The following is a 27090-nucleotide window of genomic DNA, read 5'->3' on the forward strand; positions in this document are numbered from 1 at the left end:
CCCAGCTCTCCTCGCTCGCTCGCTCTCTCTCTCTCTCTGTGTCAGTCAGTCATGGAGCGGCTGCCTCGAGCCGCGGCGGAGACTGAGGCAGCCGCAGCGGCAGCCAAGGGAGGCGGCGCTGGCTGCGCGCGCGCTGCGGAGAGCGGCGTCTCGCGCCGGCGGGCGCAGTGACAGCGCGAGCCCAGGATTCCGCCTTGTGCCCGCAGCAGAAGCCGCCGCCGCTGCCGCCTGCGATGCTCAGTGAGTGGCCCCGGGCGGAGCGCGCGAGCAGGCTGCCCCGTGCAACGCGCCCGGCAGCCGTCCCGGGCCCTGGGAGGGAGAAGGAGGCAGGCCTGGGCGGGGGGGGCGGCGCACACCGCGCCGGGGATGCAGCTGCGCCCGCCTGCAAGGGGACGGGAACCAGTTGCCTTCCCTGCAGCGGTGCAGCCTCAGCAACAGGGAGCGGGATGGGGATCCTCCCTGACCCTGCCTCCCCATCCGCTTCTCCTCTGCTCCCTCTTGCTTTTTATCTTCTTCTTCCTCCCCAGCTTCCTGATTCCCCCTGGCGGCTGCTGCCTTCTCTGCCCGTGGCTTTCTTCCCCTCTGTGCTCTGCACTGATTTTATTGGCGGGTTGGGGGGATTATCAAACTGATTCTGCCCTGAAAAGTGACCCTGTAAAAATGGCCCTGCGGGACTCCTTGATTATTGTGTCTCAGTGATTCTAGGTCACAGGAACTCAGCTTACATGTAGCAAAACCGTAACTTTGGTAAATGCCAGCCCTACAGCCAGAGTCTGGGATCTGAAGATCAAGCTGGGGCTTTCACGTTTTCATCAGAGCCGGCACTAAAGGCCCTACAGGCCCAGTTCTGCCCTCAGTGACACCTGTGCAGCCCTACTGAAGGCTAATCAGGTTGCCCAAGTGGCACTGAAGGAAAAGTTGGTCTGCAGAATCTCATGCTGTTGATGATGCACGAGCAGGAAACAAAAACCTGGCTTCATTCCCAGGTTGTAGGGCTGGGAGTTATGAATGACTTTCTACTGAGCACATTTGATTTGAGCTCAGTGAGACATAGGGAACCACAAATTCCCATTCTTACAAAGCTGCCTTCTAAAATACAACTGCAGTGTAAAAAACAAACTTTTCTTATGTGTTACAAATAAACTCTGAAAGAGTTAAAAATTCAGGATTTATTAACAATCTATTTTATGTCACTATGGATTTTTCTTTTTATGCTTATGCAATGAAAAATTTATTTTCATTTTCTGGTCTTCATGCACTTGCTCAGTGGTGTTTTGTTTGGGTTGCAAACACTGTAAAGGAAAGTTATTCTTTAAAAATACTGTTTCAGTTGGGAGGGGGAAATTCATGGAAATGGGTCTGTTGCTCTAACTTTGTTTTTACAAAACCTAATTTTGGAGTAAGATTTGACCCCTCAGCTTCACTTTAAGGAAGGCAGGGATGTATTAGAATTTGAAAGGAGAGGGTGAGCTATTGTGGGTGGAAATAAAATAGATCATGCTCGTGTGGGACACAGGAAATAAGGCAGACAAAGCTTGCCATTTAATCTCATTCTTGAAACTTCCTTCATGGGGTTGGTCAAGCTTATTCTATGGACTGTGCCCAAAATACAGGTCTGGTGTAAATGGACACAACTCCCACTAAAACCACTGTCTCCTCTATTTCTGAACCCAAACTCCACTGCAGGTAGTCAAATTATTTTTTGTCAAGGTTCAAATTTCTTAGTCAAGGTCCAGACTCCAGAGAAACATTTTTCACACCTCAATAACAATAATGATAACAAATAAATAAAAAGATTCCATGGTCTGTTCCAAAGCATCTGGTGATCAGGATTTGGCCTACAGTCTGCCTGCCCACTACCCCTGCTTACTGTTTCTACCATCTGGAATGCTTTTCCTATTTTTCTGCACCTCCTTAAATCTCCCTTTCAGCTTACAATGTATCTTGTCTCACTTACCTGGACCTCTATTTCTCTTACTGTATATGGGTGCACTTAAGTAAAATTTGAGCAAACATTTCGAATTCGTAAAAACAAGTTTTTACAGAACCCTAAGACTAGTAGAAGTAGTGCCATGAAATAATTTTTTTAAAAAAAATGTGACTGGAAGCAGTAGCTTTTAAGCAATTAAACATTTCCCTGTATTATTTCTGACCCAAACACTGAAGTACTGAGAAGTTGAGAGAGAACAAGAGTAAACAAAAGTGGAATTGCTAAGCACCATAAATAGTTAATTAGATTCTTTAAGTTCAGTTCTCAGTTGTCAGTGACACAGGCAAAAATATTGGAAATAATGATTTTTTTAGCAGAGTCCATGTACTTCTGTAAAGTGTTCTGGGATTATAGTTTATATGAAAGCCCCCATAAAAAAATGGAGTTACGCTGTACTGTACATGGACTCTAATTTTGGTGCCTCTCAGTAACAGAACATTGACCTGAAAGCGAGGACTCAATTTGGGGATAAAAGGCAGTAATACTCTGCCTACAAGTCAATGCCTGACACGCCATTCACCATCAAATCTGCAGATGTTCAAAATATGATCACTGGTGCTCTGCTGAGCTGGTCAGGTTTGACTCTTCATATGGAGGCTTGTATACACAGTTCTCAACAAAGGCAGAGGCCCCAGTTCTTGCAGTCATGTGATGAGTTCAAAATCTAAGCTGGCTTCTGAAAAGTTGTTACTAGCCCTTTTGTATGCGAAGAAAAGCTTGAAAACATGGACAGAGCATAACTGCATTAGGGTCTGCCTGAGTCTGCAAGCAGCTTCCAGAAGGAGAAGCGACAACCACTGTAGCCAGGGAGGGTGCCCCTTGGCCTCACACTAACCACCAAATTGGACTAGGTTCTTGTTGCTCTGGGGAAGGGGAGCTTGGCTTGGGTTCTGTGGGATTGGCACCCCCTTTGGGGCTCCCTGTGGGCTTCTGGCTTCTCAAAAAAAAAAAAAAAAAAAAAAAGTAGTTTTCCCACCTACCACCCCCTCATGACATCAAAGCAAGATATTTAATTCTGTGTAGACTGCAGCACTTTATAACATGATCTTCCCCCTCCTTTCTTTCTTAGTTTGATAAGCAGTAGAGGAGTTAACAATATTGACCTATTATCATCCCTGGGCACTTAAGTTGATGCCCCACTAAGAAGAATCAGGTAGCTCAGACCTGTGAGTGATTTTCAGGCTTTGTGCAGACTCAGGCTGTTGCAGCCGTTAGTCATTTCACATTTTAAATGCTTTCTCCACAATCAGGAGACCAAAAGACTTTAAGTGAAAATTGAGATTTTGGAGAACAAGATGGCAGATTGCGGGGGGGGGGGGAGGAATCTAGGTCTCTGACCTGGTGTGATCTGGCCTAACTTGAACCTTGCTGACAGCATTCTGGATGGCTGATTTCTTACGTTTATTTAGATATGCTCTCTGCAATGGCCATCAAAATCAAAGTATCTTTAGGAATATTGTTTTGGGGGCTTTTCTTCCTGTGTCTCTTACTGCAGATAATTTCCCTGCTTCCATTATAACACTCACGAGGAGTCAGGTCTGATAGCCAGTGGTAGAGCTGAGCTGTAGACAGCTGGAGCAAAAATAACTTTCCAGGAGAGAGGCTTTAGTGGACCACCATAGCACCTGTAGCAGTAATGTCGTGCATTTGCAATGTTTTAGGGGATTTGCTCAGTAGTAAATCATCTAAGCAGTTCCTATTTGGTGACAAGAGTAAACAAAAGTGGAATTGCTAAGCAGCATAAGTAGTTAATTAGATTCTTTAAGTTCAGTTCTCAGTTGCCTGTGTTACCTATTTGGTAACTTTAAATCATCCCTTATCTACAGGGGAAAAAAAAATCTTCTTAGGAGATGTCATTCCTAGTGTCAATCCCAGTCCTGTTGCAGGTAAGGGAGAGAGTGAAGGGGCGTAAGTGTTTTCCTGCAAAAGTATAGAGCCCTGCAAATTCACAGATATCCACTTTATATTCATGGCTATTCGTGGACCATTTTTGCAGATCGGATGTGGATACAAATTTTGTATCCACGCAGGGCTCTACAAATGTAAAAAGCTACCCCCAAAGCTCTGAAAAGTCCAAGCCTGAACGAGCTGCCAGTAATTGATCTGTATCACAAGTCCTAATCTAATTAGTCTAACATCCCTAAAATGCCCAATCCCTGTATATGAGGATTTGAGAGCCCTATTTAAACTCTTGTCTTTCTCCCTTGCCTCAAACTTACCCTCTTCTCCATTAGTCATCTGTTTGATTCAGCAATTGCTGGTGAAGACTGACCTCTGTTCCCCTCCAGCCCTTACGTCATTACCATTTTATAGGATCTGCTGGAGTTCTGCACCTCTGTGCCTCAATGTAATGAGTGATTCCCTTCACTCATTACAGGCTTATTATGAGTCAGCTGTATAAGGTAGCTGTGTTCTAATGTGTGAGCACCTCTCCTTGATGCAGCTTTATGTTCGTTTTGGTAATGAAATATAAGGCTGTGACTAAAGCAAAAAAACAAGACTCTGGTGGTTATGGGTTCTATTTTATATTGAACCACTGATGTGAGGCTGGTCTACACACCGTTTATGCAATGATTTAACTAAATCGGTTTAGAAACGTATGTAGTTAAATCAGTGCAAAGCCCTTTTGTAGATGCACATATTTTGGATTAAGAGTGGCACTGTGATTTAGTTTTAAGTTGGTTAAAAAAAGATGTAAAATAACTTAGTTTAAGGTACTCCATAATCTGAAATAAGAGCCTTTACAAGAGGGGGTTTCACAGATTTAATTAAATCTGTTTCTAAACTGATTTAGTTAAATGTGTGCACAGAGTAAGCATCGATAAGGCCTTAGTTTGAGCATGGGTGAGTCACTTATACATCAGTTATACCAACTGCAGTATTGGATAAAATACAGGACTTCGGCAAAACAGATTCTGAATCTGATTTAAGCTTCTCTGAGTGGGAATTAGGGTTTGGAGTTCTCTACATTCACTTTTTTGTTGACTTGAATAGAATCCTTTTATATCTCTCCCTTCTGCAGAGAAATGTTAAAGATATCAGCAGAACTTATGTTGATTTATATGATTTTATTAGCGCTTTTGAGTGGAGGAAGCTGTGGTTGAATCATACAATTTCTTCATTTAATAAGGCCGCTTAGAAATGCTTTGAAAAACCCACTCGTTTGTGGCCCCCCACAATTGACTCACTTAGGTGAACAGATGGAAAACTTGTCCCCAGAGCAAATATGGCTTTGTAATAGTACAGGTCTCTTAAAATTCCACTATTGCTAAAATTTCATATCCACACCCACTGGGTACTTTAAGAAGAGCTAATTGTTTTAACTGCTCCTGTAAACTGTAAAATGTGTGTGAGTATTAACAAAAGCTAAGCAACTGTCATGCTCTTTAAAAAGCTGTTAAAATACTCTTGTTCTGTTTTGGGAAAGGACAGCCATAAAACTAATGTTGCCTGTCTGAGAACTGATACACTTCATAAAACATAGCTGCTCAAACCAGAAAACATACGTATTTATGGTAAATAAATGCAGGTCTTTTTGTAGTGGGAATGGGGACAGGGACGTAGGGTAGAGAGGTAGGAAGCTGACTTAATGTTGAAGTTCTTTAGCTCATTTTTCCAGTAGAAGAAAATTGGCGCTAATCCATATTTAATAAACCGTTTGTCCTTGTTTGATGTTTATTTCACTTAAAACTCTTAAACATCCCTAAATTCTGAATAGAATCTATGGCTTTTTGACTAAGTGTCATTAGTGGGCAAGGGGGATTCGAGTAACATCTGACCAATGTTCCGTTTGTCACAAACTATAGGCTGATGCAAGTAGCATCAGACTCATTCGTTTATGAAGCTATGACACTTTTAGAAAATGTTTGCAAAATTCACTGACTTTACTGTAAATAATTTCTAATTAACTTGTATTGCTTCTTTTTGTATAAGGATGACCCAAAAAGATGTGTGGGAAAAGGGTGGCAGGATGTGGGGAAGGTAAGGGAGAGAAGGGTGCAGAGAGTTCTGCTTCTTACCTTTGAAGTAATAGGAATGTTAACTGTGGTCTTCCCAAATTTTGCTGGAGGACCTCCTGGAAGTCCCAGAAGTTATAATGTTAGCTCTTGCCTCTTAAAACTTTTTTTAAAGGAAGTTTAAGTTGTATGATTAAAAATGTATTCCCTTCTTTGCTGATCAGCTTTCATTCGTGTGATGTAATTTCACTGGTTTTCCAGTCATGAGAGTCTTAAGGCTAAACAGGACCTGAATTTGTAATGTGAAAAAGCAAATAGGAGAAACATACCTTTCAAACCGTCCTTATACATCACAATGAAAAAGAGGGTGAGGGAAAGGCACAACCGAATTTAAAAAACAAACTTTGCAAGTTACTTTTGCTACCTTATAATGGATGTTCTTTTAGCTAAATAAAATCTTTTGGCTAACCACTGCAGTTCTCTCTTACTCTTTTAGTGTCTAGTTATGCTGAGATATTGGGAGATGAGCACTTAAGGGTATCTCTCGTACTTTAGTATCTAAAGAATCTGCCTTTGTGGTTGCTAGTATAATGGAAGTGTTGAGCCATTTGTTTTCAGGTTTAATGCAGATACTATGTTTATGGAAAAAGCTACATAACCTACCTGTAAACCATGTTTTTATGCCTTATCATCTTTTTTATTTTTTGGAGGTCATGAAACGCGTACGCACAGAACAGATTCAGATGGCAGTGTCCTGCTACCTCAAGCGCCGTCAGTACGTGGACTCGGAAGGTCCCCTAAAACAAGGGCTGAGGCTGTGTCAGACTGCTGAAGAGATGGCAGCTAATCTCACAGGTAAATTGTCCATGGATACTTATTGGAGGAGTAGTGGAAAATACCAAGTTTCTATATAGTAACTTTTATTTTCAGAGGGAAATTTTCAAATACTAAATTGGGAGGAGTTACAATGTAAACTGTAAATGTAAACAAGTAGTGGGGAAAATAAAATGTAAAGGGGCCTACTCCAGAAACATGGTCAGAAGAAGAAGAAGATTAACGGTAGAGAAGAAGTAAGCTAATTAATCTGGGCAAATATTCTGAAACACTCATTTACACTCTGTGGGAAGGAGAAACCTGGTGAGTACTGATGGCGAAAAAAACCTAAGGGTAAAATTGGGTATGAATAGGAAAAGCCCATACAACTTTGTGTTGCAGAAGCACAGAATCATATGAAATAAAAATAACAGGAACTGTTTCTTTCTCTGGCTAGTAGTTGTCATGTAGTTTTGAAAGACCCTTCCATATCGCTCAAAAGAACCCTGTAATGGCTGGAATGGAAAGTGTGTACATGCACTCTCTCTCCCTTTCCCTTCTAAGAGCTCCTGGATCTCTGCTACACCCTGTCTGCTCCACCCGCAACATATCCCCCTCTGCCCCAGGAACATGTTTGTTTGTTTTTCAAACCATGTCTATGGCACTCTTCACTATAGAACCTGAAGGGGAGGGACACAACTGTCCACAAATATTGCAAGAATGTAAACACCAAAGGGTGAGGTGGGGGCTATAATGAGGGATGAAACTCGTTTAGTGGTAAAAGAAAATATAGGCTGAATGTTTGGTGGGAGGAGGAAGATCTCTGTCAGTGAGATCTCCACCTGTGGCAGCCTCCTGAGGGGAGCGGTACACACTCTGTTTCTTGTGACATGTACATCTTGCCTGGACAAAATACTAGTTACTGTACAATTCTGCATTGGCAGGGAGATGGACTAGAAGATGATAAAATAGATCTTTTCCATTTCTAGAATAGACCCACCACAATACCGAAGCAGAGTGTAGCATGCTATGGGTAAATGGAAGGTTCAACTCTTTATAGATCTAAGATAAATGATAATTGGTGCTTGTTTACGGCTTTTCATCCTCAAACCATTTTCAGTCAATAGCTATAGCAGGGTTATAGTGGATCACAAATTGAATATGAGTCAGCAATGTGATGCAGTTGCAAAAATGGCTAATATGATTCTGGGTATATTAACAGGAGTGTTGTATGTAAGATACAGGGGGTTATTGTCCCGCTCTGCTCAGCACTGGTAAGGCCTCAGCTGGTGTACTGTGTCCAGTTCTGGGTGCCACATATGAGGAAAGATGTGGAGAAAATGGAGAAAGTCCAGAAGAGAGCAACAAAATGATAAAAGATTTTGAAATTCTGACCTATGAGGAAAGGTTAAAAAACGTGGTCATATTTAGTATTGAGAAAAGAAGACCGAGGGTTGATAAGTCTTCAGTTATGTTAAGGGCTGTTAAGAGATTGGTGATTAATAGATAGGACAAGAAGTAATGGGCTTAATCTGCAGCAAGGGAGATTTAGGTTAGATGTTAGGAAAAACTTTAACTATAAGGATAGTTAAATTCTGGAATAGGCTTCCAAGGGAGGTTGTGGAATCCTCATCACTGGAGTTTTTTAAGAACAGATTGGACAAACACCTGTCAGGGATGGTCTAGGTTTACTTGATGCTGCCTCAATACAGGGGGCTGGATTTGATGACATCTCAAGGTCTCTTTCAGTCCTCCATTTCTATGATTCTATTTAATCTTCACAACAAACCTGTGAAGTATTCTCATTTTAAACAGGATGCAACTGAAGTAAAAAGATGAAGTGATTTTGCTGAAGGCTTCAGTGGGGAAGAGGGAGGCAGTGTAATAATGAGATTAGGACTCAGGAGCCATAATCTCAGTGGCATAAAGTATGACAGTAGATGCTGGTGGGATTATGTTGGTGTATGCAAATCTTACTATTTTGCATACAAATAAAAACCTAATTTAGATAAGAGAGTATGAATACCTGTATATTTTTAACTGACCACCAAACACGGTAAATAAATTTATATTCATTAATGTGTATCCTCCTGCCAGTTCAATGATTTTGTTGCTGGTGATCCAAAACGCAGTCGTCAGTTCTCATTAGATCCCAGACTCTGGGCTGTCAGCGGTCATCTGTTGAGGTGGTCGCTATTAATTCATTTCAGACATGTTCAGTGGGAACACAATGTGCATAAGTTACAATTCTCCAGGTGAGAGTGAACCTCTGGAAAGTTCTTTCTTCGTGACTTCAAACAAATATATAAATGGAAACTGGGCTGATCCAGACTATGGAGGTCAGATGGTCTTCCTGCAACATATCCTGACAATGGAGGTTGCCTTGATCTTGAAGACTGATAACTAGACTAACACCTGACTACAAAAGAAAAGCCTCTTGGAATGACTATTTTCATCACTTTTCCTAAAAATCTCCTGCTGACTCCCTAACAAAACCCAGCCTTGCTTTTCCTCTTCAGCTGTTTCCCTGATTGTTTTCGCATATTGTTTTCTAAACAACAATCTTTCCATTTAATTCTCTGGGTCATTTACATACTATTCTTGCCTGTCTCCTGTACTGTAGTTTCTGCTCTTTTAGATGTATTTCATACTCTATATTTGATTTATATACTTTTCCTTTTCTTTCCTATACTGACACTTACTTTTTCCTTCTTCCTTCAGAATTGCTTTATCTCAGCCCATCCCAAATGTTTGATATTGTCACTATATCTCTCTAGCTATTTGCCTGTTTTAGGGCCTTCACTACAGCATACAAACTGGAGAGCAGAACTTCTTCCCAGCTCATCTTCTGCCCTTTATGGGACTAGAAGCATAGTGCACCAAGTGAACCTGCAGCAGGGTTTTCTAATACAGGTATATACACATATACCTGTGGGTGAGGTAAATTGATAACTTTCTAACAGACAAAAAAGAAGTGAGAGTAGCCATACTGTGTGTATCAGCTGAAGAGAACACTTTCGTTAGCCAAAATAGAACATTACAAGGGAGATCATCGTTACAGATAGGATAGTTCCTTTCAATCTATTAGCGGGTCACGTAACTGGCTCCATTTACAGGAACTGAAATCAGGAAACAGATGTTATCAATCGATGCTCTCATGGCCAATGGAGAGGGTGGGGGGGAAAACTGTCCATGGTAGAACTGAAAGAAATGTGTATATGTTTCCTGGCCCAAAATCTTTCTATTTCTTTCAGAAGGAAAATACACCTGAAAACAGCTCTCCCTGCTCCAGAGAAATTTTTAGGGAGTGATTACCTTCTTGATTCCTGTGTAAAATGTCAGGAAGGGGAAGAACTAGAATTCTAACTGCTTATAATTGGCTCATATGTAGTATCTGTTTACTGTTTGCATGATGGCAATGAGCATCAGAGGCATTGTTGAGAGAGCAAATCGCAACAACATAACTACCCGATTAGCCAAGTTAACTACTCAAAGGTTACACCCTTCTGTCTTACATGTAAGGTTATTTTCTTGGTTTGAAAAGTAAGACAGTTACACAGGGCTAAGGGGAGATTTAGTGATACTCAGTAGAGTGCACCTGTGTGGTATGGGCAGAGTGACAGATCACTCCCATTGCCTACGGGAATGTCAAAATCAGGACCTATTGCCAAGGGTAGTGCTGGGGAAACTGGAACATTCTAAAGAGCTGACGCTAACTCTTTTCTTTAACCCTGTAAAGAGATTTTATTACAGAATGGCCATATTTGCGTACATGGGTGAGTCACATAAAAGGCAAGCTCTTGTAATTGGGTCTGCTGCTGTTTGGGCTGTTCAGATGACTGATGCAGCTGACTTTGTAAACTGTTGTGCAATGCTTTTTTAGGTTAACATGAGCAAAGTTTGTATATTATAGTTCTAATAGAGAATGTTGACTTTTTTGAGCCATAAGTCCAAGCACTAACAGAGAATCTGAACTGTAGGCATTAAGTGATCCTAATAACTTTGTCTTTTAGAAGTAGAAAAACATATTTGAAGTCATTCAATAAATATATAGGGGTTTTTTTCCTTTTTACATCGCCTCTAAGATTTTATGCAACACAGCATGCCTTCAGACCCTTACTGTTTGCTTCTGCATGGAATTCCTACCAATTCTGAATTTCCAAAGTAGCTGGGTTATGGGAAAACAATCTTCCAACAGGGTTTAGACGTGCATATTTAGGAAATAGGGGATTTGGGAGGGGTGGGATATTGTTATTTATGTAACTTCACTAATACTGGGTTTGTTCACAGAGGGGGCTGCAGTTTTGCAGCTACCTTTATGCTCCTGCGGCTGAATTGAGCTCAGCCCTGGGAACTTGTAAACATGACCACTGCGTTTCCCTAACTCGATGGAAGATATGCCTACTTGTTATAAAGGAGGGGTGAGGGTAATGCTAGGGTATATGTGAATCTTGGCTCAACGCTATCTCCATTTCTTTCCAGTGCAACACAACAGAGGTAAGCTGGAGACTGGACTTTCTCTCTTCAGCATGTGGAAACTGGCAACTTTGTTTATAGGCTTCCAGGCTGTAATAGCTGAGTCTTATGAACGCGAGAGAGCAAGAGGGGAACCAGGATGAGGATTAGGAATAAAGAGACCGAGGAAGAAATTGTGGAGGTTGGATTGAAAACAGATGGGAAGAAGGAGAGGATGTAGGAGAGTATAAACATGGATAAAAGAAGGGGAGTAAAGGAAAGAGGGAATGATAACATTAATAAGAACAGAGAAAAAGTATAGTAAAAAGAAAAAAACAGATGAGAAGGAAGAGCAAAAGAGTCAAGACATTATTAAAAAATTTTACATTTACATTTTGACAGTCAAAATTTAATAGTGTACAGATGTAGTCTGCTTAGAGCAGGGGTGGGCAAACTTTTTGGGCAGAGGGCCACATCTGGGTGGGGAAAGTATATACAGGGCAGGGGGTTGGGGTGTGGGAGGGAGTGCAGGGTGTGGGAGGGGGTGTGGTGTGCAGGAATGGGCTCAGGGCAAGGGATTGAGGTAGAGGAGGGGTGCGGGGTGTATGGGGGCCTCAGGGAAGGGGGTTGGAGTGCAGGAGGGGTGCAGAGTGCAGGAGGTGGCTCAGGGCAGGGGTGCAGGAGGGGTGTGGGGTGCGGCAGGAGGCTCAGGGCAGGAGGTTGGGGTGCAGGATGGGTGTAAGATGCAGGCAGGGAGTTGGGGGGTGGGGTACAGGAGGTATAAGGGGTGTGGCAGGGGGCTCAGGGCAGGGAGTTGGGGTGCAGGAGGGGTGCGAGGTGCAGGCAAGGGTTTTAGGGCAGGGAGTTGGGGGACAGGGTGCAGAAGGGCTTCGGGCCGGCGCTGCTTACCTAAAGCGGCTCGGGGTGGCAGTGCTGCGCACCGGGGCCAGGGCAAGCTCCCTGCCTGCCCTGGCCCCACGCCACGCCGGAAGTGGCTGGAACCACATCCCTGCGCAGCCCCTGGGGGGGCATAGGGCTCCGCGCACTGCCCTTGCCACGCCTCCAGGTGCCTCCCCTGAAACTCCCATTGGCCACGGTTCCCTGTTCCTGGTCAATGGGAGCTGCGGGGGGCGGTGCCTGGAGGCAAGGGCAACACACGGAGCCCTCTGCCCCCCCAGGGATGTGGTGCCAGCCGCTTCTGAGAGCGGTGTGGGGCCTGCAGCACCACAGGGGGCAATCCCGTGAGCCGGATCCAAAGCCCTGAGGGACCGGATCCGGCCTGCGGGCCGTAGTTTGTCCACCCCTGGCTTAGAATCTCAGAGACCTGTGTATAGGTGTAGGAAGTGGAAGATTTTGGTTTTCCTTCCTCTGATGGGGATCCCTTTGAATACGTCAGAGCTATCTTTACCAGAGTTAATATTGATCTTTCTGAAAAACAATGTAATACCTATTTTTTTGGCCATGGCGTGTATTTGTCAAAACAAAACTCCATTGGAAAGGCAGTCACAAGCACCACTACAAGGTCTTTTTCTTCCCTACTGCAAATTACTCCGTATCTTGTATCATGTAGGCTGGTAAAAAGATACTGCCCAGATCAGTTGGTGGATACAGCTCTGCTATAGCATGTGTATGCAGGGCCAGGGCAGGGGGTTGGGGTGTGGGAGGGAGTGCGGAGTGTGGGAGGGGGTGTGGTGTGCAGGAACGGGCTCAGGGCAAGGGATTGGGGCAGAGGAGGTGTGCGGGGTATATGAGGGGGCTCAGGGAAGGGGGTTGGAGTGCTGGAGGGGTGCAGAGTGCAGGAGGTGGCTCAGGGCAGGGGTGTGGGAGGGGTGCGGACTGTGGGAGGGAGCTCAGTGCAGGGGGTTAGGGTGCAGGAGGGGTGTGGGGTGCGGCAGGGGGCTCAGGGCAGGAGGTTGGGGTGCAGGTTGCTGCAGGGGGCTCCGGGCAGGGAGTCGGGGAAACATGAGAGCATAAGGATACGTTTTGATAAAAACTAGGTGTTTGACGAAGTAAAGGTATGAGTTTGTGAGCATTGATTCTTTAGTGGGATTTCTAGACACTGCTGTAATACAGGTAAATTGTAATTGGTGAGCAGTCCCTATACTCAAGAAATTTGATAATTTGATTTAATATCCTCAACTGTAGAACTCAGATTCTCTGGAAATTCCTCACTTTGTGTGATAGATTCATTTGAGAGAGAAACACAAGTTTGCTTCAATAAGAATGATTTATTTTAGCACACACAGAGTTGTAGGACTGTGCTGAATTATCTAGTAGCAATCTAAAGGGATCTGTAACTATGTTTTGAGACAGAGAACTTTGTGCTTTATTTGAAAATTAAACAGTGGGTAAGTAACTATTGTTTCTCGTCAAGCTTTCAGTATAGTACTTAATGTGTGCAACCTTTGTCCTTTTCCATTTTCCCTAGTTTATGTAATTTTGGATTAATAGTTTGTCAAATGCCCCATGAGACCGTATCTAATGCTTTGGAGTACATGGCCCACATTCATCCTGAAATGTTGTCTCTTTGGTTGCATTTTGTTTAGTTTTGTGTTATGAATTTTGACACTTTCAGATACAATCACCCTTGGATTCTAATTTTTTTTTTTTTTTTTTATTCTCCCAGTCCAATCTGAATCTGGTTGTGCCAACGTAGTGTCTGCAGCTCCCTGCATGGCAGAGCCACAGCAATATGAAGTACAGTTTGGACGATTACGCAGTTTTCTCACAGGTAAGCAGCTGCAGGAGGAGGATAGCAGATTCTGGACAGGTAGTATACATTTTTAATTTTGTATAGTGTACAGTGTTCGCTCAAAGTCTTTAAAATTCTTTTTTGAATGGGTGACTTTGTGTCAAGAGACCTAAATCTGAAGTCCTGTGGCTTCAGTGAGTAAAGGAACTCGACCACTTACCTTTAAAAACAAGTAAAACAAATTAACATTTAAGATTACAGCAACTGAAAGATTAGAGAGAGAAATATTTATCTTTTTCGGTATGTTTACTCTGTGCATTTGACAGCACTTTGAGCATAGTCAGTTTTGCTGTTTCCCTTCTCAGTCGGTCAGTTTACCCTCATGTTTGCGTGGATCTTCCATATAGCAACAGGAGAGCGGGAGAGGTGTATTATTTTTTTAAGAAATGAAAAAAGGAAAGTGTGATTGTAAAATCACTAAAATTGACAGATCATTTTAGAGGGAGATGTAGTACTATTCTATTTCTGTTCTCTTTAGCTTTTCAGACATTGTGGTATCTGACTGCCTGAAGCTATTTTTAACTCATTTTTTGATTGCCTAGATCTTAAGGGGAACTGTGTTCCTTTAAATTTACCTGAGCATTGCTCCAAAGTTTTTGGGATGAAAGGATGTGGGGAGGAAACCAACAATGTTATCACTGTGTGCCCCCAAAAAGAAGGAAAAATTGATCTTTCTAGAAACGAGAAGACCCTTGCGGGGTAGGTGGCAGTAAAAAGTGGGAGGGGCTTCCAGGGAAAGGAGTACAGAAGTGGCCAATCAAAGTGTTGTGTGTGACTGCCACCCTTCATGGCTGTAGGGAGAGCTCTATTGATTCCAGTTATATTTAAGTTAGGATTAATATTCCTGCTGGAGTTGAGGAGGGTTAGTTGGGAAGATTTCCCATCACGGTATATAATATAGCTGGTCTGTAGACTTACCGTGACCATCAATAATGCAATGGTACCAAACTACTGTATGCTTTTATGATTTGTCGGGTGGAGATAGTATTGAAAAGTGTGGACATTCTTTTCAGGATTGCAGGTAAACCTCATGTATTAGACGCGGGGAGCAGTTTTCTTAGCATCTTCTCCTTGAGGCTCACAGGTGCCCTTTAAGACAGCCTTCAAGGCTCCAACTGTCAGCTGCTTTCCCCTTTTCTATCCCCTTCTGTTTTGGTTTTGATCTTACCTGCTTGATCCACTTCTGACTTGAACTTTAACCTACTTTCGTATCTGCATCTGTGATGTGTAATCTGCAGCCAGGCAGCCAAATGGAGCCCACCAAGGGCTTGCTGCCTGCCGTCTTTGTCTCCACTGGCACTGAAAAGCTGCTGTTGCACATTTCTCAGCAGTGCATTCCTGTAGGGCTCCTGCAGTTCCCATTCTCTCCCACCCCAATTCCTGCCAAATGGTAGCCTCTTCTTCAGTGAGGTCCTGCTCCTCTCAGCACTTCTGAGGCATGGGAATGGAACAGAGCACCATCTGGCAGCTTCGGAGTTCAGCGTGTGCAAAGCACTAATTGGTTGTCCATGACCTGGGAGAGAAGGGAGAAAGAATGCAGAGGCAGGAGAGGCTTACAAAAGGAGACAGGGAGAGAGGTAAAATGGCAGGATGGAAAGGAAAACGTGTTGGAAGAATACTTAGGTTCTTTTCCATTGTCTTTTCTCATTGATTTGAAAGGAAAAAGAGAAAATGATGTATGGGAAGGTAAGAGGCAGAGAGAAATGGGAATAAAGAAATAAAAAGGGATGAAAAAGACCCACCTTTAAGGCTTTTAAAATATATTTTGTTCCATTCATCTGAATGCATCATACTCAAACGTTGAGGCTTGAGCTGCTGGTAAATTGCTGTTGTGGCCCTGTATGCTGCCAAGGTTTTTGTGGCACTGCTTGGCATGCTACAGCTCCCTGCAGCCAGTTGAACCCGGGAGAAAAACAGCCCCAAGCAGCTGGCTTAAAAGGGGTGGAGTTGTTACACAGATATAGTCTTGTCAAGGTACGGTGCATCCCCATCAGGTATACATGACACTGTGTTCTAGAAATTACTGTTGGGATTTGTTTTGGCTAACGAGAGAGAGAACAGGGACAGAAATAAAACTGTGAAGCACAGCGTGTTGCAGTACGTTTTCAAAATAAACTGTGAGGATGTTCCTCTTCCTTCATTTGCGAATCAATTCCATGCATTTAAAAAAAACCAAACTCAAGTTATACTGAAGTTGGGAAAATCACTCAGTACAGGCCCCAATAAAGGAGGTAAATAATTCTGTGTTAAACATCACAGAGGTCTGGTGTACAAATATGTTTTTTAACGTATCCTAATTTTAGAGTGCAATTATTTCAGTACATAGAGCATTTAAAATAGGAAAATTTTCTTCTAAATTCATAAAAGAAATTCCAGCTGTCATGTTGCTTATGGTGTGTATTTTAATAAATTGGCCTTAATTGAAAGGGCTCTTAGTAACAGAAGAAAGCTATTTCAAAATGAATTCTATGTTGACAGTCTCCCTCTTGCTGAGCTGAAAATGTATTTTAAATCAGAGATGGAATAGATTCCCTATACCCCCTTTAGGGACACCAAGTATTTATTTAGAAACACCAACAGAAGGCTAGACATTTGTCCTCTTACGCCATTGAAGGCAGCTTGAATAAATTGTCTTGATTTATATTCCTAGCAGAAAATAGATTGAGAGAAACCATAATGCTTGTTGTTGTGTTTTGATCTAGATTCAGATTCCCAGCACAGCCATGAAGTGATGCCTCTTCTGTATCCCCTTTTCGTCTACCTCCATCTTAACATGGTCCAAAATGGCCTAAAGAGCACAGTGGACAGTTTCTACAGTCGCTTCCATGGGATGTTCTTGCAGAATGCCAGCCAGAAGGATATCATTGAGCAGTTGCAGACTACCCTGACAATTCAAGACATCCTGTCCAACTTCAAGCTCCGGGCATTTCTGGACAATAAGTATGTTATCCGCCTTCAAGAAGACAGCTACAACTACCTTCTCCGCTACCTCCAAAGTGACAACAACAATGCTCTTTGCAAGGTTCTCACCTTGCACATTCACCTGGATGTGCAGCCTGCCAAGAGGACTGACTACCAGCTATATGCCAGTGGCAGCTCCTCACGCAACGAGAGCAATGGCCTGGAAACGACAGACATGCCTGCTTCCATACTGCAGAATGAAGCAGCGCTGGATTTACTTCAGGACAGCATTAAACGAGTCAAGGACGGGCCTCCTTCACTAACCACCATATGTTTCTATGCCTTCTATAACACAGAGCAGTTGCTGAACACAGCAGAGATCTCGCCGGATAGCAAGCTGCTTGCTGCTGGGTTTGATAATTCTTGTGTAAAGCTGTGGAGCTTGCGATCCAGGAAGTTAAAGTCTGAGCCTCATCTTGTAGACGTGTCCAGAATCCGTCTGGCTTGTGACATCGTGGATGAAGAGGTCTGAATATCCTTATTTTTCACCCTATACGTTTTGGAATGTGTGAAGACTATTTATATTAGAAAGGCTAAAAGAAATGTTTTCTAACTTGGGTGTGGGAATAGGGCTTCATGGAACAGGGGAGAGGAACTGTGAGGGCACTGAAAAGCTGAATGACCTTGAATCTGCTCCACCCCAATATGAAAGTCTTTTATGAGCTACTGCCATCCCTCTCTTCTCCTGCAGCAGCCCTTAATGCAGAGAGCTGTGGGAGGATTTTATGTGGACAAGCTCAGGCAGCAGCCTGCCAGTCCTAGCTGCTTTTTTCCTGCTCCCTCTGTATTTGGCTCAGCCACTAGAACACATGCAACCTGGCACCATTGAACCACTAGTGGAGGCCCAACCCCCAGAAGCATGTAGCCTGAGAGTGAGGCTGGAGGGGTACCAGGAGTGAATAACAGTGAATAAGACAATACAAAGCAAAAGTAACAGGGAAAACAAGACAAGAAGGGGGAAAAGGAGCAGACAGAAGATGGTAGGAGATAGAAAATGGACAGAAAAAGAAGAGAGCAGAAGGGGGCTGGGCCTGGTGTGAGGAATCATGGAAGTGGGAGCCATGCCCGTTTCTCAAACTGTCTCAAGGGAGGCTCCAAAAAGGTTGAGAACCTGTGATTTAACAGATCAGCGGGTAAATGGTTAGTCTAGAGAAAGTATGCAGAACTGTCTATATTAAGGAAACTGCATTGTAGAAATGTAAGAGACTTGCCAGTCTATCTTTGTAATGTTTGAGATGAGAATGACGCGTATCTCTTTGCATGCTTGGCCTTCACCCCAAGGTGTTGCTGGATGGCATCATCTAGTTTATTCCACATCTCTTTTAGTTAGTGCCAATTGCCCCATTTCTGCCCTCCCATTGCAGCCACCCATGTGGCACCTTGCATCTGATTAGGAGATCAGGACTTGTGACTCTGACTTTCTTTAATCATCCTTCAAAGCAAGGCCTCCCTCATTCTTGTGCTCAGCAGCTTCCTGTGAGAACATCCTCTCGCTACTGCTTTGCTATTTTGTGTTGCTCTTTAAAGAAAACCCAGTAGCATCTAGATAGTGAGGGACTGTTTACTTTGACATAGTAAAGAGAACTCAGAGCCCTAATTATGAGGAGGGATTGTTTTGTTTGTCATCTTGGGGCAGACTTCCAGGCTTAGTAGCATTGAGTTAACCCGTTCAAGTGGGTGTACAAATTTGTAGCTTAGGCTATCCCAAGATCAGGCTATGAACTACCTTCATCATAAGGTTCTGGGAGTCCATAGGACTTGTCACTTTGAATCAGTGCGGTGACAAATATGCAGGTCACCTCAGATTGCCTTTTGGCTTCAGGCTGCCCTATGGTATATAAATTCCCTTGTTTACATATCTAACTTCTGAATAGCAAAACACTGCCAATGTATTTGGAGTGTATATTGCTTCTTGCTAGCAAGTGTTTACATACCATTACATGTATTCTGAAATGGCTTTGGAAGTCTGCGTGCAAATGGCTCTTGCTGATTATTTAACATTTGTGTCTATTGTAATATTTTGATGCAAATTTAAAACAATATCTTGTCAAAAATTAGCACACGTCCAAGCAATTTCTGCCCCACCACCTTCACCCACTGACCAAAAAACCCCCAACCATCCTGACATCAGGATCAAATTTTGGGAAAAACCTGGACGAACACGCTTCTTGCAACATGTCCTAAGATTGCCAAATTCTGGGCTAGAAAGAGAAAAAATTCCAGAATGGAGAGCCCACTAATGAGAATATGCTGCCACAGGCCTCCAGGAGTTCAAACTTGAGAACAGGCATTCAGATACAACTGGGATGGAGGCCCTAAATACCTATATAGGCAGAGCAAGAGCATTCTGGCTGGTCAGAGCTGCCATGATGTGTGATAGTGAAAGGGAAGGCTGTATCTGGGAGAGCTGTTCATGTATAAATGATCAGTGACTGTGGAAAATATACAACACACAGGATAACATAGATAAAAAGTACCTGGATGCTACAGCGAAGAGTGCTGTAGAACAGCCTTTGGTGATGCCTCACTTTGGAGGTACAGGGTTTCTTTATTGTCTTGTTTTTCTTCCCTCCTCTCCCCGCACCCCCCACTCACTCGAGATACTTTGGTTTTGGGGAGATTATTGCATTTCCTTAGTGCCTAAAGTAATTTGCCTTCAACTTTGTTTCTAATTTGCAGTAAACTAAATGGCTAAATTCAGTTTCTCATGATGTAAAATTGTAAGATTGCACCAGTGTTCAATAGACCGTTTGCTGTAACTGCACTGGTGGTACACTATCAGGTTTTTTTATACATCTCTATGTATGAACAAAAAGAGACGTTCAGCTATTAAAATAATTCCCATAGCATGAGTGTTACAGAAGTGCAGTTGCTTCTATTTGGCACAATGCCCTAAAATTATTAGGGTCAAAAGGCTTTTAGCAGGTCTAATTTACATGGCTGAAAAGCAAGTTCCTTATTCAGTGTAATGCCCCAACATGCTGGTGATGTCTCATCTCTGAAGAGTACTGGAGGCTTCAGCCTGCCCTTTGGGGTAAGGCAAGTCCATTGTCTTTATAATCACATGTGTGATGGGCTTTATATTAATATTCTGTCATTTAACTGTATACTCTCAGTCCAGTGTAATATGTGATTTTGCACCTGTGCAAATAGCCTCCTAATTGCCCTCTTTGCAATGTTCCCATGTAAGTGTCTAGGACTATATACATGAACAGCAAAAAATGCTGCATTTTATTCCAAGCTGTAGGAGTGGTTGCTCCTAAACTCTGATGTGAAGTCAGACTCAGTTCTACTTAAATTCTGCTGTGAAGATACTGATTGGCAGGGGGCCTATGAGTGGAGGAGAGGGGTTAACAGCCACTAGGTACCAGGCAGGAGGAATACTGGAGGAATCAGCCTGAAGACTGTCCTGCAGAGTCTCTTTTCTAGCAGAGGGTAGGGGCTCTTCAAAGCAAGCATCTTCCCCTGCTGTGCAGCTGTATGCAGGAATGGGGCTTCCCTCTTGAACACCTTAGGAGCTCTGCAGGACAAGAGAGAGATTGTAGGTTTCCAGGATTATCTGCTGGTGGAGGGATGGGGGTGGAAGAGTGAAATGCTGCCTGGCCCCAACATTGTTCCCATTAAAGATCTTGAGGCCTGGCTCACTTTCTAAGTGCTGCTGGGCAGAAGGGTATAGGGCTGGGTTTGGCCCTTTTTCCCAACATGTGACTGGGATGGAAGGGTTTGAGGATGAAATGTTTGTCATTTAAAAAAGAATAACTTCAGGGATTTTATATAAATGTTCCCAAAATTAATAAAAACAGACTGGCTCTAGGGACAATACTAAAAATAAAAAATTGCCCTGTGGGAGAAAATAGTTCTTTACTATTTGTGTGCGCGCACATGCATATGCATGCTCATATTTACACACACACAAAATCATCTCCTGTTAGTTTCAGGCAATATACCACAGCCTTAATTGTTTTCTCCCCAAGTGTTGGTTGCTGTTGCCCTCGGTGTGCATGTATGTCTGCAGGGAAATGGAGTCTCTCTGCTATTCTACCTGTCCTTCTGCCTGCTTTTTGGATCCTTCTCAAGTACCTGCATCTGCTGCTCATAGCTTTTTCCAAGTAGTGGCAGAGTAAAATTAAATCACCATGATTCTTGTTAGTTTAACTACTGCCCACAGAGATACAAACAGCAGCAGCGAAACTTACCAGAGTTAAATTAATGTCACACAGCAGCTGATGTAAGAGAAAGATTTGAGCATCAGCAAGGGCACATTGAGCTTGCTGTCTGTAGACTCAGGAAGATGACATTGCACTGGTTCACATTTGGAAGGTAACCTTTGCAACCAAAAGGGCTTTAAAAATAAAAACACTTCAATTCTGTAGAAATCAAGTCCTTTACTTCCCTGGCGAAATTTCCTACTCACCAGTGGGGAGTAGATTTAAAAAAAAAAAAAAAATCTCATACCAGAGATTGACATTTGGAAAGTTCTTTTAATACTTTCTTTAAAAAATTCTTTTTTTCTTTTTCAGACCGTATTGTACAAATAATAAAATACAATTTTTAATGCATGTAGTTGGCTTGGAAAAGGGTAGTGTTTTGCATATTGAAATGTAGAGGAAACAAATTGTTCACACTGCTCTAACCTGCAGTAGTAACTGCTTTGGAAGGGATGATTGATATTCTCAGTTATGCTCAGTGCTATAATATATCAAAGAAAAGTATGTATTATCACATTTCATGTCTGGAGCAGTAATTCTGAAAAATTACTAAAGGAGAATGAAAAGGAGGACTTGTGGCACCTTAGAGACTAACAAATTTGTTTGAGCATAAGCTTTCGTGAGCTACAGCTCACTTCATCAGATGCATTCAGTGGAAAATACAATGGGGAGATTTATATATACAGAGAACGTGAAACAATGGGTGTTACCATACACACTGTAATGAGAGTGATCAGGTAAGGTGAGCTATTACCAGCGGGGTGGGGGGGACACCTTTTGTAGTGATAATCAAGGTGGGCCATTTCCAGCAGTTAACAAGAAAGTCTGATGAACAGCGGGGGCAGGGGGGAATAAACATAGGGAAATAGTTTTACTTTGTGTAATGACCCATCCACTCCCAGTCTTTATTCAAGCCTAAGTTAATTTTATCCAGTTTGCAAATTAATTCCAATTCAGCAGTCTCTCGTTGGAGTCTGATTTTGAAGTTTTTTTGTTGAAGAATTGCCACTTTTAGGTCTGTAATCGAGTGACCAAAGAGATTGAAGTGAGGAGACTGGATTCCCCCACTCCCACAATTGATGACAGCGCAGGCCTAATTCTGTTACTGTTCTAAATGCTCCAAAGAGTCAAGAGAAGAGCAACAAAAATGATAAAGGGTTTAGAAAACAAGGAAAGGTTGAAAAAACGAGGCATGTTTAGTCTTGAGAAAAGAAGACTGAGGGGTGACCCAATAACAGTCTTCCAATATGTTAAGGACTGTTATACAGAGGACAGTGATCAATTGATCTCCGTGTCCGCTGAAGGTAGGACGAGAAGTATTGGGCTTAATCTGCAGCAAGGAGATTTAGGTTCGATACTAGGAAAAACTTCTAACTATAAGGGAAGTTAAGCTCTGGAATAGGCTTCCAGGGGAAAGTTGGAAGCATTAAAAACAAGTTGGACAAACACCTGTCAGGTTTTAGGTTTAGGTTTACTTGGTCCTGCCACAGTGCAGGGGCTGGGACTTGAGGACTTCTTGAGGTCCATTCCAGCCATAAATTTCTATGATTCTGTGAAATACTCAACTAAAATACAATATGGAGTGTAGAATGTTCTTTGTGTGACACTGGAAACAAAGGAATGGAACTCAGTCCTCAACTAGTGAAAGATTTGTGGTCTGTGAATAACTGGGTGCATTTTTTGAGTACAGAAGAAGGTTACTGGAATGCGAGATTACTTCTGAGCAGAAGAGAAGTGACACATGCTTGCTGATAGTCTAGAAATCATAATTGATTGGGAGGGCATATAACTAAAATTCTGGATTTATGCATTTTACTTAAATTGCACTGTAAAATAGGGAACCTCAGTGGGCTCTTATTGGCAACTTTGTCAGGAATCGTAGGTTTGCAACTGATTAACATAATATGCTGCAGATTGCAAGCCCTGACCTTTAATATGGATATGTGGCTCACTGACAGTGCAGGCTCCAGCGAGCAATGCTCCATCCAGGGCAGAGAAGGCCACTTGGCTAAAAATGGAGCTTTGCATGTAGGAACCAGTAGTCTCTGTGCCACACACCCATAATAGAGATTCAGTTGGCTGTAAACCAGATCATAAAATTCCCGTGGGTGCTGCTTTAATGAAGGAAAGATTTGTGACTTTATTATATTTCTTTTCAGAGTAGCAGCCGTGTTAGTCTGTATCCTCAAAAAGAAAAGGAGTACTTGTGGCACCTTAGAGACTAACAAATTTATTTGAGCATAAGCTTTTGTGAGCTACAGCTCGCTTCATCGGATGCATTGGGGAGGAGGAAATGCACAGTAGTATTGCTTTCAATTGCCCTTCATTTCTTTTAGTCTGCTGCATCTTTTTTCTGCTAGGAGTCTGGGTTTCTTTTATCCAGAGTGACATACACTTCCAATAATAACTACACCAAAGCATCAGGTGCCAAAATCTGTTTCCACACTACTGCCAAGAGCTTAGTAGAGAGTGAGTAGAAAGTTACCAAATGAGTTTAGCAAGTGTGCCAAAGGAGGAGAAATTTGTAAAAGAATACATCTTAAAATAGCCTGTCTTGTCTATTTTAATATAATCTCAGGTCTTGTCTACACAGGGCACTCAGGAAAATTAAACCAAATTAAATAAAGATGTGACTTTAGAGTGGATTAACTAAACCACATTAAACTCTTGTGTGGAATTCTTATTCAGAATTGAAGTGGCATTAACTTGGTTTATGCAGTGTTGTTGTAGCCATGTTGGTCCCCAATAAAGACATTACCTCACACACCTTGTCTCTTTAATTCGATTTAGTTTAATTCACTTTGGAAGTGGACTAAGGTAAACCAAATTAAGGCCACTTTGATTCTGAATAAGAGCATTCCCACAGGGTTTTTAGTGTAGTTTAATCCACTTTATAAATTAAATTGGATTAACTTTCCTGAGCGTCCCCATGTAGACAAACCCTGAATTTAAGGTTCCTTCAGAGATGGGAATGGGGGTATGGAAAGTGAAGATAAAACCTTGATAAAACCAAAACCCTTTCAGCATGTCCGCAGAAGATCTAGCATGGAGCAAACATGCTCGAGAAGTGGACATTGCTACGTTACACAGAATGGATATCTGTAACTCTGCCACTAGTTCTCCATTTTTTGGTGGTGGCAAGGGAGAGGATCTTCTGAGATCACTTCAGACCACTCTTCACTTGTTGCTTCTTGTTCAACAAATAAATATCCTCTCTTGTTTTCTCCACTGTCCAGGAGGAAGATGATGACAATGTAGGCACAGAAATGAAGATACTGAGAGGACATTGTGGACCAGTGTATAGCACGAGGTTCCTATCGGACAGTTCGGGACTCTTATCTTGTTCTGAGGACATGTCCATCAGATACTGGGACCTTGGAAGTTTTACAAACACTGTGTTGTACCAAGGGCATGCCTACCCTGTCTGGGATTTGGACATAAGTCCTTGGAGCCTGTACTTTGCCAGTGGTTCCCACGACCGCACAGCAAGACTCTGGTCATTTGATCGGACATACCCACTGCGAATATATGCAGGCCACTTAGCAGATGTGGACTGTGTCAAGTTTCACCCCAATTCCAACTACTTGGCTACAGGATCCACAGACAAAACTGTGCGCTTATGGAGTACTCAACAGGGGAACTCTGTGCGCCTCTTCACAGGTCACCGTGGCCCTGTGCTAGCACTTGCATTTTCTCCCAATGGTAAGTATCTGGCTTCAGCAGGAGAAGACCAGCGGTTAAAGCTGTGGGACTTGGCATCTGGCACTCTTTACAAAGAATTGAGGGGGCACACGGACAATATAACCAGCCTTACTTTTAGTCCCGACAGTAGTTTGATTGCCTCTGCATCAATGGACAATTCTATTCGGGTTTGGGACATCCGGAACACATACTGCAATGCCCCTGCAGATGGTTCTTCCAGTGAACTGGTTGGTGTATATACTGGACAGATGAATAGTGTACTGAGCGTACAGTTTATGGCCTGTAACCTTCTTCTGGTGACTGGAATTGCACAAGAAAATCAGGAACATTAATTTTTTTAGGGAGGTGGGTGGGTGGGTGTATTGAATGCCAGAATCCATTACCAGCTAAGATTAAATTACTGACTGTGAAACACTTTCTTCCTCTCTCCCATTAGCAGACATGTTCAGAATGATGCAAATATTTTCAAATGGCTTTCCCATAAAATGCCCTATACCGTTGAACAGAGAGAGAGGAAGAGGGAATGCAGAAAACTTTAACCTAGTCAGATACTGGTAGGGCAGGGGAAGAGGGGAAGAGAAAGCCTGTTGTCCAGTAGCTTGGGACAACCAAAAGCCTAGTCCAGACAAGTGAAATTATCAACTGGACAAGCTGCTGACCTGCACTTAAATATTCTGCATTGACTGAGGGCGTATCCTATCTACTATTAGCGGAGGTGTGAGTGTGCTCACATATGTGTAACTACTGGCCCAGTTGGCTTTTATTTTTTTCTGGTATTGCAGAGGACCAGAATTTAAGACCCTTATATTAAAAGAAAATGGCTATTTACAGTAATGGTCCCAATCACTACAGCTCACAATAGCACTACTGAAGTGTTTTGGACTAATAATGTAAAAAAATTCACCTTTTTTAGTAAGGGGAGGGAAATCTGACATCATAACCCATCTCTGTATTATCATTTGGGTTCCGTTCCTGGCACTGCCTGTGATATTTTGTAACTGTTCCTGATCCAGGAATTTGGGATTTTCCAAATCTGGTTGCACTGTGTTTTAGAGGTGGAGGGAGTAGGCAAGAGTGGTGATTTGGGGGTGATTAATAACTCACCCCGGCTGTACAAGAGTGTGAGAGCCTGATGGAACTTAACAGCAGAAATTTGAACTCCTCATAGGAAAGGGCCATGTCTGCACCTCACCAAAAATATTTCAGCAAATGGAAGTTGGCAATCTTCGGGGGATGGGAAGGGAACACAACGTGAAATGGAAAATAGTATTACTAAATTATTGTGCATACACAGAGGCAGCTTTGCCAGTGTTGGATTTTTCTCAAAATGTTGCAATATCAGTTATATGAACACTTTGTGAAACAAATCGTCAGCATTTAAAATCAGGATCCGAGGAGAAAGCAAGTCCTAATTTGTCATTTGGAGTGAAGATTAAATACTTCTGCTTTCTGGAAAGAGTTATTTTGTATTTTGTTTTCTATTAAAAGCATTTAGTTTAAAAAAAAGCATAAGTCTCTTTGTGGGAAATTTAGGGTTGTGCTGATTTGTGTGGAAGGTGAAGGCAGGTTCATTGGTTGGGTTACATCTCAATACACTTTGCAGCAAGGAGTGTTGATGCTTGTTGTTGGTTATGCTATACTAGTGCCCCATAACAGAACTAACCTTGATGGCAAGTAATGGAGTAGAACTGCCGCTAAAGGAACTCAAGTGTGGGATACCATAATTTTTGTCCTGAGATGTCCTGTCTTACACATCCCCCACAGTTTAAATGACCTGAAACTTAAATGTTTATAATTATTTTACATATTTTTGAGCAGCAAAATAAAGGCATGACCAAAATGTCTTTGGAGAAAATACTGTTACTATTAAAATGCTGATTGTCTCTGATATACACCTATATGTTATGGATCTGTATGAGTGGGATTCCCCCTTTCAGACCAAAAACAATCTGAGGATTGAATGAATGGCTTGTGGAACAGGTAATGGAACATACAGCCCTTCGCTTTTGTCACCATTTCAAATCCAGCTCAGGTTGGTAGTGACCAAAAGTTGTTTGTTTGGTGGTCTATGTGAAATTGGTAGGTTGTTTCAGTCCTGGAGTCACAGAAACTATCACTGCACCACAGTTGATTGGAATTGCTAACCTTGTGGCAGAGAGACCAAATACTGAGTTAACGTGGAGACTGACTGATCTGTTACCCCAGAGTTGTTATTTCCAGATCATGGTGGAGGCTCATTACAAGAGCAGTATG

At 42.6% G+C, this 27090-nt stretch overlaps 2 protein-coding genes across 3 annotated transcripts in view; one reads left to right on the forward strand and one right to left on the reverse strand.

Moving 5' to 3' along the window:
* Positions 1–11435, reverse strand: part of URB2 (URB2 ribosome biogenesis homolog) — a 32894-nt gene extending 21459 nt beyond the window's left edge. Inside the window, exon 1 of one of the 2 annotated variants that reach the window (XM_043543283.1) lies at positions 11431–11435. Coding sequence is in view for 1 of the 2 variants with exons in the window: in XM_043543284.1 (XP_043399219.1) it covers positions 4210–4221 (12 nt within the window). In the remaining variant the exon portion in view is untranslated. Of the gene's footprint in view, positions 1–4209; positions 4269–11430 lie in introns of those variants that run through there. The other variant, XM_043543284.1, reaches the window with a different exon arrangement.
* TAF5L (TATA-box binding protein associated factor 5 like) lies at positions 98–26343 on the forward strand. Its single transcript, XM_037895231.2, has 5 exons — positions 98–240; positions 6657–6801; positions 13841–13945; positions 16669–17393; positions 24372–26343. Exons 2-5 carry the CDS (start codon positions 6660–6662, stop codon positions 25167–25169), a joined length of 1770 nt encoding a protein of 589 aa, XP_037751159.1. The 5' UTR covers positions 98–240; positions 6657–6659; the 3' UTR covers positions 25170–26343.
* Positions 26344–27090: the final 747 nt, after the last annotated feature.

Source organism: Chelonia mydas, chromosome 3 (genome assembly GCF_015237465.2).
Source record: "Chelonia mydas isolate rCheMyd1 chromosome 3, rCheMyd1.pri.v2, whole genome shotgun sequence".
In the NCBI taxonomy this organism is placed as follows: domain Eukaryota; kingdom Metazoa; phylum Chordata; order Testudines; family Cheloniidae; genus Chelonia; species Chelonia mydas.

Coding starts and splice junctions, on each gene's coding strand:
- TAF5L (XM_037895231.2), top strand. CDS start 6,660: ATGAAACGCGTACGCACAGAACAGATTCAGATGGCAGTGTCCTGCTAC. Junction 13,946..16,668: donor ATTACGCAGTTTTCTCACAG/GTAAGCAGCTGC, acceptor GTTTTGATCTAG/ATTCAGATTCCCAGCACAGC. Junction 17,394..24,371: donor GTGACATCGTGGATGAAGAG/GTCTGAATATCC, acceptor TCCACTGTCCAG/GAGGAAGATGATGACAATGT.